This window comes from Nanorana parkeri, unplaced genomic scaffold (assembly GCF_000935625.1).
Source record: "Nanorana parkeri isolate BGI_ZX_2015 unplaced genomic scaffold, ASM93562v1 scaffold1169, whole genome shotgun sequence".
NCBI classification, from domain to species: Eukaryota; Metazoa; Chordata; class Amphibia; order Anura; family Dicroglossidae; genus Nanorana; species Nanorana parkeri.
In genome coordinates this window covers 51,702-66,687 of record NW_017307437.1, presented here as the reverse complement: position 1 = coordinate 66,687, position 14,986 = coordinate 51,702, and the positions used below count along the sequence as shown (strand labels likewise).

General features: G+C 45.6%; 1 protein-coding gene across 1 annotated transcript in view; it reads left to right on the top strand.

The window, feature by feature from the left end:
• Nucleotides 1–13,194, top strand: part of CFAP52 (cilia and flagella associated protein 52) — a 29,790-nt gene extending 16,596 nt beyond the window's left edge. Inside the window, exons 5-14 of the mRNA XM_018568305.1 lie at nt 259–358; nt 2,028–2,144; nt 3,273–3,373; nt 4,464–4,634; nt 5,629–5,777; nt 6,530–6,675; nt 7,616–7,767; nt 9,402–9,504; nt 11,030–11,141; nt 12,914–13,194. Coding sequence (XP_018423807.1) covers nt 259–358; nt 2,028–2,144; nt 3,273–3,373; nt 4,464–4,634; nt 5,629–5,777; nt 6,530–6,675; nt 7,616–7,767; nt 9,402–9,504; nt 11,030–11,141; nt 12,914–13,089 — 1,327 coding nt within the window. The 3' untranslated portion in view covers nt 13,090–13,194. The remainder of the gene's footprint in view (nt 1–258; nt 359–2,027; nt 2,145–3,272; nt 3,374–4,463; nt 4,635–5,628; nt 5,778–6,529; nt 6,676–7,615; nt 7,768–9,401; nt 9,505–11,029; nt 11,142–12,913) is intronic.
• The last annotated feature ends 1,792 nt before the right edge of the window (nt 13,195–14,986 follow it).

Below are 14,986 nucleotides of genomic sequence, written 5' to 3'. Positions count from 1 at the left end.
GAGAGAGAGAGAGAGAGAGAGAGAGATACAGAGAGAGAGAGAGAGAGAGAGAGAGCACCTCCAAGGTGAGCTTGGGCAGACTTTGGAAACACAGAAGGAAATTTAGAAGGCAAGGGAGCGAGTCAGCTTCCCGAACTCTACCAACAACTGTCATATCAATTTTAGGGTGGGCTGGATAGGTCTGAAAACTACTGGTATTGTATGAACTTATAATGTTGTCTATAATAATCTCAGTGACCCCGGTGTTTTTCCCCACAGTCGCACACTGCGTGTTTGGGAGGTGGACCTGCCAAACAGGAAGCTGCGTCCCATTGAGTGTCAGATGGGACAGTTGAAGAGGGTAGTCACCAGCTTGGCTGTAAGTCATATAATAAATCCTGTCTCTTTTGTCTTTGTTATACTTACTAGACGTCGGTGGTTCCAGGTTAAAACTCCCCTTCCTTATACAGACACAGACATAAAACTCCATGATCACCTGTTTTTCACTTCACCTCCTCCTGTTCTCTGTGAATACCGAGAGACCTGGAGAGGACTTTTAATGCTTCCAGCTTTTACTGATATCATTGATCTGGTATCTTTATAGTCCTGCACCCCTGCATGTTATGATTTGTGACTGGTTTTTGCAAGGAAATGCCTTAAAATACTTATTTTACCCCTTCACTCCAGTGCTCCGTGTTGGCAGAGTAACAACTACACCCTCTCATCACAAGTGTCCTTACACTGACTTGTATTGCAGACATGGGGAGGGGGCATGTTTGATGTACTGATTACTGAGTGCGCTTGGTCTAAAGCTGGCCATACACCTTACAACCATCGCAAGACTTTCATCTTGCGATAGTTGTAAGGTAATGAAAAAAACGTACAATCTGCCCATCTTGGACGGGCAGATCGTACTTGCGATCATCGCAAGCCCTCCCCGCTGAGGGGGGGGCTTCCAATGACTGCAATGCGGGGGGGGCAGTGTGCGCTGCCGCGCACCGGCCCATGCGGCATTTGTCTTACGAGCAGGCCACAAACCCGCCGAAAATCGTACGATTCTCGGCGGGTTTTCAAACATGCTCGTAAGACAAAAGACGTGCGACCGTACAGTAGAAGCGGTCGCACGCCTTCCATACACCTGCCGATTAATGTACGATCGCGGGATTTCCCGCGATTATCGTACGATAATCCGCAGGTGTATGGGCACATTGAAGCTGCCCATACACCTTACGAATATCGGCCTGATTTTCGTTTGCGATCGCGTTTTTGTCCGATATTCGTATGTTTGATGGGCAGCGTACAACCGCAAACACTGTACAATCGTACGACTTTTGACTTTCCAGCAGCTTAGATAACCTCTGTCGATTCGTACGATTTTCGCAAAGTTGCTGGCACTTCCGTACGTCAAAACTCGTACGATTAACACTGCTCATGCGCAAACGTAAATCCGTGCGGTCACTTAACGAAATTCGCCCAGGTGATTTCTGCTAAAGACCGCTAATTTAACTGTGCAACGGTCGGAAATTGTACGATGGTTCGATTTTCGTCCGATGATTGCAAGGTGTATGGACACCTTAACTTTAGTACTAAAATATATCACCAGCAGGTGCCTGAGGAAGGGACCCCGAGTGGCCCCGAAACATTGCAATGTGACCAGACGTGTGCATCAATAAAATGATCACTTTCTGAAGATTTGACCACGGTGTGCTGGTGATATATTTTACTACTTGAATTTGAAGCGGCGCCACCCGCAGTCACTACAGCACCCACCGCAAGGGACGTACCAGTAAGGAGTGCGGTAGGATTCTCCTGTATCTCGGTCTAACTCTGGTACCTACTGATCTGCACAGTCATATATGAAAGTTGAGGTAAGATTATGAAGGTGAAGGTTGTTAGTACAATGTCTGTGTGAACGCAAAGCTATTTCTGTGACTTTGGGCTTTAATGATCCCCGCCACGGGTGACATGTATAGGTACTGGAGGGTTATAGGTTGTCACCTGATGTAGATTGACATTTTATAGTTATGTGACCAGTGTTCCCCTTTCAGGTGACAGAAGATGACAGCTGCTTCTACTGCGGCACCACCACGGGAGACATCCTGAAAATGAACGCAAAGACCAAACTGTTGAATAGCTACGGGCCCCAGAAGGGCAGATTCAGCTTGGTAAGAGAACCTGTCATTTATACTCTACAAAACTCATACCTGCACAACACAGGATTGTTCACTGGAAATGACCTGTCACCTGTACACAACACAGAAAACAAGTATCTGAAACCGCAACACATTACTAAACACATAGTTACCGTCTGCTTTGGCCAGAGCCCACCACACATCCCGCACTGGTCTGCAGGGTCTTAGGGGGTGTGTGCATGATCTGTGGTGGGCTCTGCAGGGTCTCGGGGGCTTTGCAGGATCTGTGGTGGGCTCTATGGCAGAGCCCACCACAGATCCTGCACAGCCCCCCTGAGATCCTGCGGATTAAGTGGGGGGGGCGCTCTAGTTTCGTCTTGCCTAGGGCGGCCCCAAACCAGAGTACACCACTGTGTACAGATTGTATATCTGTGGATCTGTGGCACACTGGCATCTTTGTGATTACCTCCAATGTTATTTAATCACAAAATACATGCATAGTGTACTTTACCAAAAAATTGCCGCGAGGCGCTACAGTGTTCGGGTTTGGCTTGAAGAAAAGGTGGCAACCCTATCTGCTACAGATTTATAATTCCCCTTTTTATGCACACTGCCAGGTAAAGGTATACTCCATTCTGCCTTTAGGCCTGCTAAATGTGTTTAATCCTCTGGAATTAGCATTCTTCTTCTGCATGTGGCCAACCCACTATACACCACCAGTGTCCATCCTTCCAGAATCTGGGCCTGTAAAGTTCCGGCTGCTGTGTTCCCAGTTCTGACCACTGGGGAAGCCTGCTTTAATTGTTTTCAATTGATTATATAGATTCATATCAAAGATGAATTGGGTGGACTTCTTTTAGCACTTTAGAGAATATCGATAGCATATGCAGATTGGACTGACTCAGTAGGGGGCATGTCACCCCTCCGCAGAGAGACCACTGCTTCTACACAGGGAGGAAGGGTTCTTCTCTGTAGCATGCCGGCAGAGGACAGATTTTTATAGGCTGTGGCTTCTTTAGAAGACATTGAACTGTAAGACATTGTTGAACACCATTTGTTTTGATGCACGTCGAATGTATTTAGCTGGTTTAATCTGAAGCTTCAGTTGGGCATTTTTCAGCTGTTGTATACGATCATACTGATTGCTTTCTTTTTCTTCAGGGAGTGACCACTCTGTGCTTGCTGAAAACGGGAGAGATTCTGATTGGCTCTGGGGATGGAAAACTGTCACTCTGCAATGGGCAGAACTACAAAGCAGCTAAGTGAGTGTCCAGCGCTGGGTGTCCTGTGTAGCTTATAAACCGCAAATAAATTTTATTGCCATTAACAGGCTTAGCTGAATTTGGCACTCCGAGTTCTAGGGGTACCTGAGGTAATCTAGGGAAAACGATGAACCTATGAATATACTTTACTCTCCAGTTCATCAAATGTAATCAGAGTCGCTTCTCGGCCTTTTTGGCTAAGATCAAGTGTAGTATCTGTTCTTATCAGTTTTTAGAGTGGAACAGCATGGACCGTCCACCGGTTGTTAAGTACTCTCTGAAGTGAAGGTGGGTGTTGAGGCGGTTCCCTTTTGGAAGAGGGGGGAGCTTCCTCAACACTAATGGCTTCTGATGTGGATGGGTGCTGCACCTCTGGTCTTGCCGGAGGGTTCGGGGAGGTTCAGGAGGCCCGTGGTGCTGTGCCGGCTGGGGGTGGCGTCCTAGGGTGTGCCAGAAAATCACTTGGGTGTGGGACCCCACCGTGATTCACTGACACGAGGTCACGGCACTCAAGCTTTTACTGCATTATGCCTCTTGAGCAGGCCTTATGGCTAGCCCGGGGCAATATTTTTGCACTCCGGCCGAAAGTTGTGCACTGTGACTCTATTTATTTTTGCACATTTTTTTATGCACGATTGGCACCTTTGACTTCACAAAAGACGGAGGGTGCGGGTACCTTCAGGGCTCTTACTGATGTCGGGGAGGAGGTTCTATGGCCTCCACAGGCTCCCCTGTCTCCTCCCACTCGGGGGTCTCTCTTTGGGAGAGCCCCCACCCAGTACTCGGTGGACCTGTTTCGGCAGGTCCCAGAGGAGAGGGGTCCGCCGGCCTTCAGGTAGGTGGACCTAAGTCGTCCTTGCCCCTGTCAGGAGCCTTGCTCCCCGGGGGATTCAGGCCCTTCCTCATCAGAGGAGCACCAAAGCACCCTCATCCACTTTTTTTTAGTGTGTGATAATTTCACTATTCCCTTTTTTTGTTCACAGGGGTGAAGCTAGTCTTCGATGCACGCATCACGGACCTTAAGAATAAAAAAATTAAAAAAGCTGATGATGTTGTCTCAAGTGTATGACTGTGTGTCTCCATCTTCTAGGAGTGTCCAGCTGCAGGGGGCCATCACCTCCATCACCCTCAGAGGGCAGGGCCACCAGTTCTTCGTGGGCACCTCGCAGGCACAGATCTACCGTTTTAACTATTCGGAATTCAAAGAGGAGCTCATAGCCACCTGTCACAGCGAAGCCATCAACGACATCGTCTTCCCCTTGTACGTATGCTTGATCACAATATATAAACATCCAGTGATTGTCTTAAAGTAAATATAAACCTTAAAGGAGAACTATGGGGTTAAGGCTTTCCCCCATAGTTCTCCTTAGGGTAACGGGAGGACACAAACTAGCGTCCTCCCGTCACCCTAGGCTCAGTATACCGCGAGCTACAGCTCCCTATATACTGAGACGCCGCAGCTGAATTGTCGGCTAGAACTATGAGGTGAGTGAAAAACACCCCCCTCATAGTTCTCCTTTAACAGAAAAACATTTTGTGTATCATAAACATTTGTCATTTTTTAAATATAACACTTGTTTGTTTACTATTTTTCCATCCGTTATTTTATCTTAGCACTACTTATCTCCTAACCTCTTCCTGTCCACATGCACACCAGCAATGGCAGCATGGGATTTCTCAGGGTGGGTTTGCTGATGGTGACAGTGGATCATGCCCGAGTAATGTTTGTAGAAACAGTCACTTGTAGTCTCCGTTGGAAGCCCATGTAACAGGTGACAACTCAGGAACACAGTTATGAGACAATGATAGAGCGTAGTCACCCATAACAGAAAGTGCCGGAACAATGACCTTCATGTCAGGTTCACCGGGAATTATTTAATAGAAAAACTGCAGATTTAAAAATAATTGAAATTACTTTTGAAATGGCATTAATGTGTTAATGATATGGGATTTTAATGATTGGGTTTCTATACTCTTTTATTTTCCATATATTCACCAGAATCACTAACTTCTGCTACATCTGCTGCCTGGCTACCCTACGCTTCTTTGGCATGGTGTTGACCTATTTTGGAGTATAACACAACTGCTGTGTTAATGCTGCTGACAGACTGCAGTATATATATATAATTTATTTTGCCTATAGTTACACCCCTCCTCCTAAGCCTAACACCAATCTGACTAATGTAGATCAGGCCATGTGATGTGTTTTCTTATGCACACTGGGCGCTATTATTTCCTTTCCTGCTTTTTTCCAGTGGTACTTCAGAGCTGTTTGCCACGTGTGCCAAAAATGACATCCGTGTCTGGCACACAACCAGCCACAAGGAACTGCTGCGGATCACCATACCGAACATGACCTGTAACACCATTGAATTTATGAGAGACGGCAAGAGCATCCTGTCAGGTGAGGCCAATGTCTGTTAGAAGGGCAATCCATCTGTCATCTGATTGGAGGTATAATCATAGAGCGCAGTGTGTAGCACTGTGGGGGGTGTCCTTTCTGTCCCCTGATTGGAAGAATAATCATTGAGGACAGTGTGTAGCACTGCGGGGGAGGTCCTTCCTGTCCTCTGATTGGAAGAATATTCATAGAGCGCAGTGTGTAGCAATGCGGAGGAGGTCCTTTCTGTCCTCTGATTGGAGGTATAATCATAGAGCGCAGTGTGTAGCACTGCGGGCGAGGTCCTTCCTGTCCTCTGATTGGAAGACTAATAGAGCACAGTGTGTAGCACTGCGGGGGATGTCCTTCCTGTCCTCTGATTGGAAGAATAATAGAGCACAGTGTGTAGCACTGCGGGGGAGGTCCTTGCTGTCCTCTGATTGGAAGAATAATCATAGAGCACAGTGTGTAGCACTGTGGGGGGTGTCCTTCCTGTTCTCTGATTGGAGGTATAATCATAGAGAACCCCTTCTACCTACCCCTTGACCCAGCCCTGTGATCTTCCCATGCACCGCATACTGGTAGGTCCCGACCACCTTGAACTTAGCATGTGTGTGTCTATGACTGAGCTCAGGAGATTAGATTGTAAGCTCCTGTTGTGCAGGGCCCAGTGTGAGTGCACTCTGTGACATAGCATATCTTTACATATCAAAAATATACACACCCCTTTTCATACATTGAATGAAGGAATTTTAAAACCAAAATTGTTTCCACAGCCTGGAACGATGGAAAGATCCGAGCATTCACACCCGAAAGCGGACGACTCCTGTACCAGATAGAAAACGCACACAGCATGGGTGTGACCGCCATCGCAGCAACAAGCGACTGTAAGAGGATTGTGAGCGGAGGAGGGGAAGGACAGGTGGGTGACCTCTGATACTGAAGCCTTAAAGGTGGACTCCAGGTGAATATAAAAGCAAATGAACGTGATCGTTAATAGCTCCTTACATGTATGGTTAGAAAGCGGAATGGTTAGAGCCTTTATCAACTTTATTTTTTTGCAACTGGTTTACATATAGGAGAGATTTTCCCTCACTTCTTGTCAGGACAGGAAATTATGGAAAATCTCTCCAACATAAACAAGGACGCAAACAAATTTTTAGCACTTTGGGGAAGGGGTAACATTTCCTGTTCAGGTGACACCCACGCCCCCACTGTTTGCAAAGGTGTCACAGGGACAGGCAGTAAGGGAAAATCTCCCCAATGGCGTCAGAAATAAAAACTTGACAGAAATTAAGCGTACTGACAAGGAACATGCTTGCAGAGGGAGAGAGCTGAGCAATGACCTCATCAGTCTGCTGCTGCTCTTTCACTGTCCAATCACAGGCCGAGGATGAAGGGCTGTGATTGCTTCATTGCAGCAGAGAAAAGTCAGGTCCCCAGGCTAGCTGTAGAGTCTGGCTGAACTACACAGGATCAAGTTACAAGATGGCCGGTGGACTAGCGGGCACAGCGGCCACCGATCTTAATAAATGGAGATAGAAGGAACAGAGCCTGAATGATTCAAGATGGGATGTCTGAGTGGGAGGATCTCATGTACAATGGGGGGAATTTATCAAAACTGCAGCAAACAGAATCTGGAGCAGTTGCCCATGGCAACCAAACAGCATCTCTCTTCACTTTGCTCAGGTAAGATTTAAAAATCAGACAGAGAAGCTGATTGGTTGCCATGCACAGCTGCTCCAGATTTTGTCTGCTCCAGTTTTGATAAATTCCCCCCAGGGTGTATTTCAGCATTGTGTTCAGCTGTTTGTAATTCAGTTTTATATCCATCCCCCGATGACTGTGATTTTGTGCTGCAGGTGAGACTGTGGGAGATCGGCAGGGACAGTCAGCGGCTCGTAGAATCCATGAAGGAACACAAGTCGGCGATATTGTGTATCAAACTGAAGGGCAACAACCGGGAATGTGTTTCCGCCAGCTCGGACGGAGCCTGCATCATATGGGACCTGGTGTCAGTGTTTCACAGATATTTCCTTCCTATGTGCATGGTGTAGGCTAAAGTTTTTATATGTAGTGGTGACATAGGACTACCTTACACGGACATGAACACGTTCTTCCAACATCAGAAATGCTCAATACACACAGAGATTTTCTAACTATTCAACATGTTTCAAGCACCGGGAGTTGGATAGGGAGAATGATTAGGTTGCTTACATGAGCAGAGAGGACAGGGAGGGTCTCAGCCTTATGGTGATGTGACAAAAAAAGCTGCTGAAGCACCAGTAGCGGTGTCATCCATTGTTAAAAGACAACTATGGGGTAAGTGTTTTTCTCCATAGTTCTCTTTAGGGTCACAGGAGGACATATACTAGCGTCCTCCTGTGACCCAAAGCTCAGTATATCGTGGGCTACTGTGAGCGCCGCAGCCGGGACGGATCCCGACATGGGTCCCCGTGTGCCTTCCACTTTTCTAGGTGAGAGACTCCCCAGCCTCTCCCTAGCGCAACACTGTCAGTTCTTGCGCAAAGCAGCCATTCAAAATATGCTGCCCGGTGCCGAGGGTCAGCTTGAGGTAGGGTGGGCTCCATCCATAAGTGCATTGCTTACAGCTACCTCGCATGTCCTGTAGAGGTGCCTGGACCGGAGTGGTCACATTCTGGCTCTCGGCACCTCTACAGGGTGCGCAAGGGAGCTGCACAGGCAATGCACATATGGATGGAGCTCCATCACACCACCGCAGCCCACACCGGACCCCAGGCTATGAATCCACTCCAGTTCTCAGAAGGTAGGGATACTGGGTGGATCTATTTTGGAGTGTGTATGTTTGTGTGAGATTGTGTCTGTGGTTGTCTGTTTTTGAGGGCCCATTCACACTAGTACAGTGCGTTAATTGCATGGTCCCGTACGATTAATGCACTGTACATCGCAATCGCACCTACCACGCGTTTTGGTGTGAAAAGTGCATTGCATTGCAATTCATTTGAATGGCACCCCAAATGCACCTCCCACCCACGGTTCTATTGCCCGGAACGCGCAGTACCGCAATGCCGTGCGCTCCATTGCAGTGCAACTTGGGTCACGACTTAATGACCAAGGACAAATGTGGGTCCTGAGGTTACACAGGTTGAGAACCATTGCTTTAACATGTGCCCCTGTTTTGACCTGAGCTTGCACTACTTTTTCAACTGCACGTTTTTTGCACCTGTTTTCTTCTGCTCTTGTCCTGCGGTTGTCTGAAACTGGAGTACCACCTAAGAAAACAATGGCAACTTAAGAAGTCCCCATGACCACTTCTCCAAGAAGCGACAGTTAAGCTTTTTGTCCGGAGCTACAAGTCTTCTTTCCTGGAGTCTATTAATCCTCATTTATGAACACCATTACACTAGCATCATAAATCTAGTGCAAATATATTCCGTGCAAGTTCAAACACTCCCAATTGCTATGATAAATTCCCCCCAAGGGGAACTTTCAGGGTACTGCTTAGGCACGATGAATATTTCTGAGTGTTCCATATAAGACTGTACATAATGTCATGTGAGTGCACACATAGGGTTGGAGAAGTCATCATATTGGGGTCCTCTGATAAATCCTCGGGGTCCTTAGATACAATCTCCTCTCTAACGTGGATCTGTTCTGTCCTTCCAGGAGGTTTATACGGAAACAGATGATCTTATCCAATACATTGTTCCGCTGCCTATGTTACCACCCTGAGGAGTTCCAGCTTATCACCAGTGGCACTGATAGAAAGGTACAATCCCGATATCGACAGGGAGACTTATCTTTATCTGTATTTCAAGGGAGGTGACAAAGAAAAATAAATACTATAAAATAAAATAATCGGAAAATTAAAATAAAGACTTTGTAAAAAAATAATAATAATATTAACCTCCCTGGCGGTATTCTGCCAGGGAGGTTAATACTGTACATTAGTTGGTTCTGAAGAAAACCATAAAAATACTGCAATGGTTTCCAATTTCTCTATCCTCGAAGAGAGTGAAAGGTACACTTCGGTCAAAATGGAGAGTTGAATTAAACCTTGAGATGCATATGGGGACTCTTGCTCAGAACTTCAGTATTCATGCAGGTATTCCTGTAGTGCCCCAATCGTCCGGTCTCCCTCCCTTCCTGCAACGTACCTGCTGGTGGTGTCAGAATGCCCACTGTAAGCTCAATGCTGCCTTGTGAAAAAAGGGAAGTTTTTATAGCCACCAATCACATTCAGATCTGCCTGGGAAGTTTTCATGTGATTGTTAGAAGAAGAAGTTAAAAGGAAGCTACATAGGACAATATCCAGGAAGCCCACTCCTACAGCCCTCCCAATCCTGTATTATTCTTATACAGGATTTATATAGCACCCTACAGTTTGCGCAGCGCTTTACAATATAAGGAAGACATTACAATCAATTCAAGACAAGATGGTAAGGAGGGCCCTGCCCCTGAGAGCTTACAATCTAAAAGGGAGGGGGAAGTGATACATGAGGAGGTAGCTGTGAGGGGATGAATTGTCTGAGAATGTAATGGTTCAGTGGTTAGGTTGAGGTGGGATAGGCTTCCCTGAAGAGATGACCGGAAGGCAGTCAGAGTATACAGTTGAAACTCGAATAATTAGAATATGGTGCAAAGTTCATTTATTTCACTAATACAACTTAAAAGGTGAAACTAATATATGAGAGAGACTCATTACATGCAAAGCAAGATAATTCAAGCCGTGGTTTGTCATCATTGTGATGATTATGGCTTACAGCTCATGAAAACCCCGAGAACCCCAAATCCACAACCTCAAAAAAGTAGATTATTACATGCAATCAATAAAACAAGGATTGTACATAGAACAATATCGGACCTCTGAAAAGTACAAGCATGCATATGTACTCAGTACTTGGTTTGGGCCCCTTTTGCAGCACTTACTGCAATAACTTTTGCACGATATTCTAATTATTCGAGTTTCACCTGTACTGTATAGTGCCTTGTGTGCTTATTTTGCAGGGGAATTCACAGAACTCAGATTAAAATGGAATGCTGGGTAGAATAAAAAAATACACAATATGATGTAGTTGATTAGAAATATTAACACCACAGATCTTGTTTTTCTGATTCTCCCTTTAATTCAATGTGGACCAGATAGTCTCCTGGTTGGGATTTAAACCGAGGACTCCAGTACCTCAATGTAGAAGTAGACACACTAAGCCACAGTGGTACCCATCCTTTAGCACAATATACTTTAGACTTTCGGTGCTGTCATTGTAAAATCTAATTCAATAATGTCTTTGCAGATCGGGTACTGGGAAGTGTTCGATGGCTCAGCAATAAGAGATCTTGAAGGATCCATGTCTGGCGCCATCAACGGGATGGACATAAGTGACAGCGGAAGCCACTTTGTGACAGGTAACATCATTTGGAAACCTTACATTGGTGACTGCGGGAAGTTTATATGTACGGTCTGGCGCAAAGAAGGGAGAGGAGGGTAATGACTGAAACCTATAAATACATGTGGGATGCGAATAAGGTTCAGGAGGTGAGCTTTACTGCAAGAACAGACAACAAAAATAGAAATGAAAGTTTTGCCAAGCTTTACATTTGGGCTCGTCCCTGGCATAAGCTTTACATCTTTGGGATTTGTAGTCCAGAGCAAAGCAGGACGGCTGTATCTTCAATATGAATCTAAGAGCAAGAACAAGGGGACATGACCTCAAACCCGCAGGAGGAAAGATCAAAGCTAACCTTAGAAAGTATTATTGCACAGAAAGAGTATTTGATGTTTGGAACAGACTTCCAGCAGAGGCAGTGAGTCAGTCTACAGTAAGTGAATTTGCACAGGTTCGGGACAAACAGATCTATACTCAGACAAAAAGGTTAAATATAAAAAAAAAAAAAGGGACAAGCTTGATGGACCATTTGATCTTTTTCTGCCGTCACCCATTTTTGTTTCTATTTTAAACTGTGGAGCAAACCAAAGCTTCCACAGAACCCCTAGGAAATCCTTTGTCATTTTTGCGACTCTGCATGAGTTTTTATGATTCATGGTATCTAAAATAAAGAAGGAATAGAATAATTGAATATGCCAAATGGTGTACACAACAGAATCCTGGTTGCTGCAAATAGAATCACATCCTGTATTCTTCTATTTTTTAAGGACCCCCTTAAGTTCAGGACTCCACACAAGGATTTCCTGTTCTGTGCAACTGCCATGTCCAGCAAAGCCAATGGTATGGTCAGACTCCCACAATCGATTCATCATAATGTAGAATATATTAATATTGGGGGGGTCCAGCTATGCATAAGTGAACCAGAGACACTGTCATGGGTGTCACTGGCCCAAGACGTGGCGTGGTACCCACTGGCAGGAAACAGACTGGAAGAGATCCGCAACTAGGTACAAAGAGGGTAATTCCAAAAAGCTTAGTCAAAATTCAGTCCGGGTCGAGGCAGACGGCTAGGATCAAGAGCGGGAAGACAGGCCAAGGGGTCATTAACCAGGAATTCAGATGAGGGGTCAGGGAGCTGCAGCAGTATCCGATGCGAGAGGCTAGGTAATTGCACCATAAAGGCAGAATAACTCCGCAACAAGTCAGGGCTCTGGCTGGAATTTAAACCTAGTGGGAACCAGGACCGCCCCCAGTCGCCGAGACAACAAGGAGGCTTCCCAGTCCAGAAGCCAATAGCAGGAGGGAAAAAACGGAAGGTGTGTGTCGGGAACCTCCCCCAGGAAGACCAACACCTGACGGCAATAATGGCCACAGCGCACTATGCTCGCGCCTCCGTACACACACTCGCTTGCCTGTCCACCGTGGGCACGCACATGTCACGCAGCCGGTGCGCACATCGCGCATGCGCACCCGCAACCCTGCCGACAGGACTCCTGCCAAGCCGAAGGAGTCCCCGTGTACTACACCGTACCTGGTGGCCCCCGAGGTCAGGTGGTACCACCGGTTCCCTGACAGACACAAATATTACCATAAAATATTGCTTTTGCAACCATTTGAGCCCCAACCAAAACTGAAACATTATACAGAGATCAATTTGACTTTTGACCAAGGTGGACATGTTACCATGTACATTACAATGCCACCTCCCTTAACCCTTAAAAAAACTACAGGTCTCAGCAGGCCCTGCCAGACTCTACTTAGAGGGTAACCTCACTTTTTTCTCTCTTTCAGGTGGGGACGACAAATTGGTGAAAGTTTGGGATTACAACGAGGGTGAGGTGACCCAAGTGGGTATTGGACACAGCGGCAGTATCACCAAGATAAAAATCTGCCCCCTCTACAAATACATCATCAGCGTCAGCAACGACGGTGCTATTCTGCGCTGGAAATACCCGTATCCCGTCTAGATGGCCCTCAGCTGATACCTAATTCTTTCAGTATGTTGGACTGAGACTTTTAAAGAGACACGGTCATCACATTAGAAAAAAAGAAACACAGCTTCACAAAACACATGTATACCAATAACTTTTCTGTTGCATCCAGTCTTAGCTCTGCGCTGTCAGATTCTTCAGCACCAGACACTTCTGGGTGTATTGGATGTCTGCATTTCCTCACTGCCCACTGTTGCTCCTTTTTCCGGCTGCTACATCACTGAAGATGCACACTGGTAACATAGTGGGTGTGGGGGGATGGAACTACATCGGGGCAGTGGGGAGTTGTAGGCATCCAACACACATGGGAGTATTGGGTGCTAAAGATTCTAATGATGCCTGTAATCGAGCAAGGGGGTGAAGATGGGGTGCATTGTAGGTGCAATGTGCTGTGTTTCTTTATTCTGTGTTTAATGTGATGACTGCGTCTCTTTAAGAAGGCAAGGAGCAAAGTACAGTAAGCCGTAGTCATCAATAAGAAGTCTTTCCCTTTACTCTGCATGGAATTGATGATCAATAACATCAGACTGGTGGCTATGGATTTCTGCACACCACCGATCGAAGAATTGTCTTACCAAAGGAACAGCCAACCCAGAAGACATATTTCAGTTATAGGAGAAGTCTGGTGCTACCTTTTATCTCTTTGTTCCCACGCTTGAAGTGCTCCCGCTCCTCCTTTTGCATTCTCCTTGATACCATGTAAACTGTAAACCCAACAGATAGAGTGAGAACCCCTCATAATTCCTGCAGCCGCTATACATAGAGCTGCAAACACAGAGATCGCAAAACCGGAGGAACATGAGAAACTGTTATTTCATCCTTTTGCATCTACCGAAGACTGAAATATGTCCCATATATATATATATATTCTGATACTGTTAATATCTGTTTTGGACTATGAGAGGAAATGTTCTGTGTAACTATACTCTGCTCTTCTGACTACACTAGGTATAAGGACTTTGTATCAATGCTTTGCGGTTGGCCCAAACTGGACAGGAAGTTCTTTACAGCTCCACCAGCTATAAATATGTCACGATAATGTCCTCAGGGCCTTACAAGTGTAATGGGATTCAGAGGCGCTTTTAATGTTTTCTGAACTAATTCTTTTAAATAATAATAATACTTGAAATAAATATTAACTCCTTTGTAACATTTTCTGGTGATGTTTCATGCTTGTAATATTACACAGATTTTTTATGTTGCTGTAATAAGCTCTTCTAGTACTCGTGGGTGAAATCCCCTTCCATTTCTCCATTTTAATGCAAAGGATAATCTCAGAAAGCCTTTCTTTCTCTCAACCTTTCTTTTCTCCCCTTCATTCCTTCCTCTTCTGTGTCCTCCATTTCACTTATCTCTCGCTCTATATACCTCCTCTCTTTTCTTCCTATCTCTTTGTTCGCTCCCACTTCTCTGTTTTTATCATACGTGATCACTCTCTCTTTGTTCACAGCCAACAGAACCTGTTATTACTGTGCATGTCATTTGATGTTTATTTTCTCTGGACTTCACACTTTAGTCACCTAAAACCTTTATTTCTCCCCGTGCCCTCGCAAAATAAATCTTCTTTTTTTTAGGGTCCAGTAAGGGACAAAGGTCCGATCACTCCCTGTTGACGATCATGCTGTCAGTACTACTTTGTCACAAACATGAGATAGAGATTTAGGGGTGAGGGGCGCCGGGTGGCTTTGATTAGCTATGGACCCCAATAATGTGTTTCATCTGCTATAGAGAAATTTCCTTCAGCTAGCTCTCTCTGGGGAACAGGGGACAAGGCTCAGTGTGAGCATATGTGGAGGAAAGCACCGGACTAATGTGGGCGGAGTCCAGAGCGAGTTTATATAAAGGTCCTATTCAATAAAAGCCAACACATTTA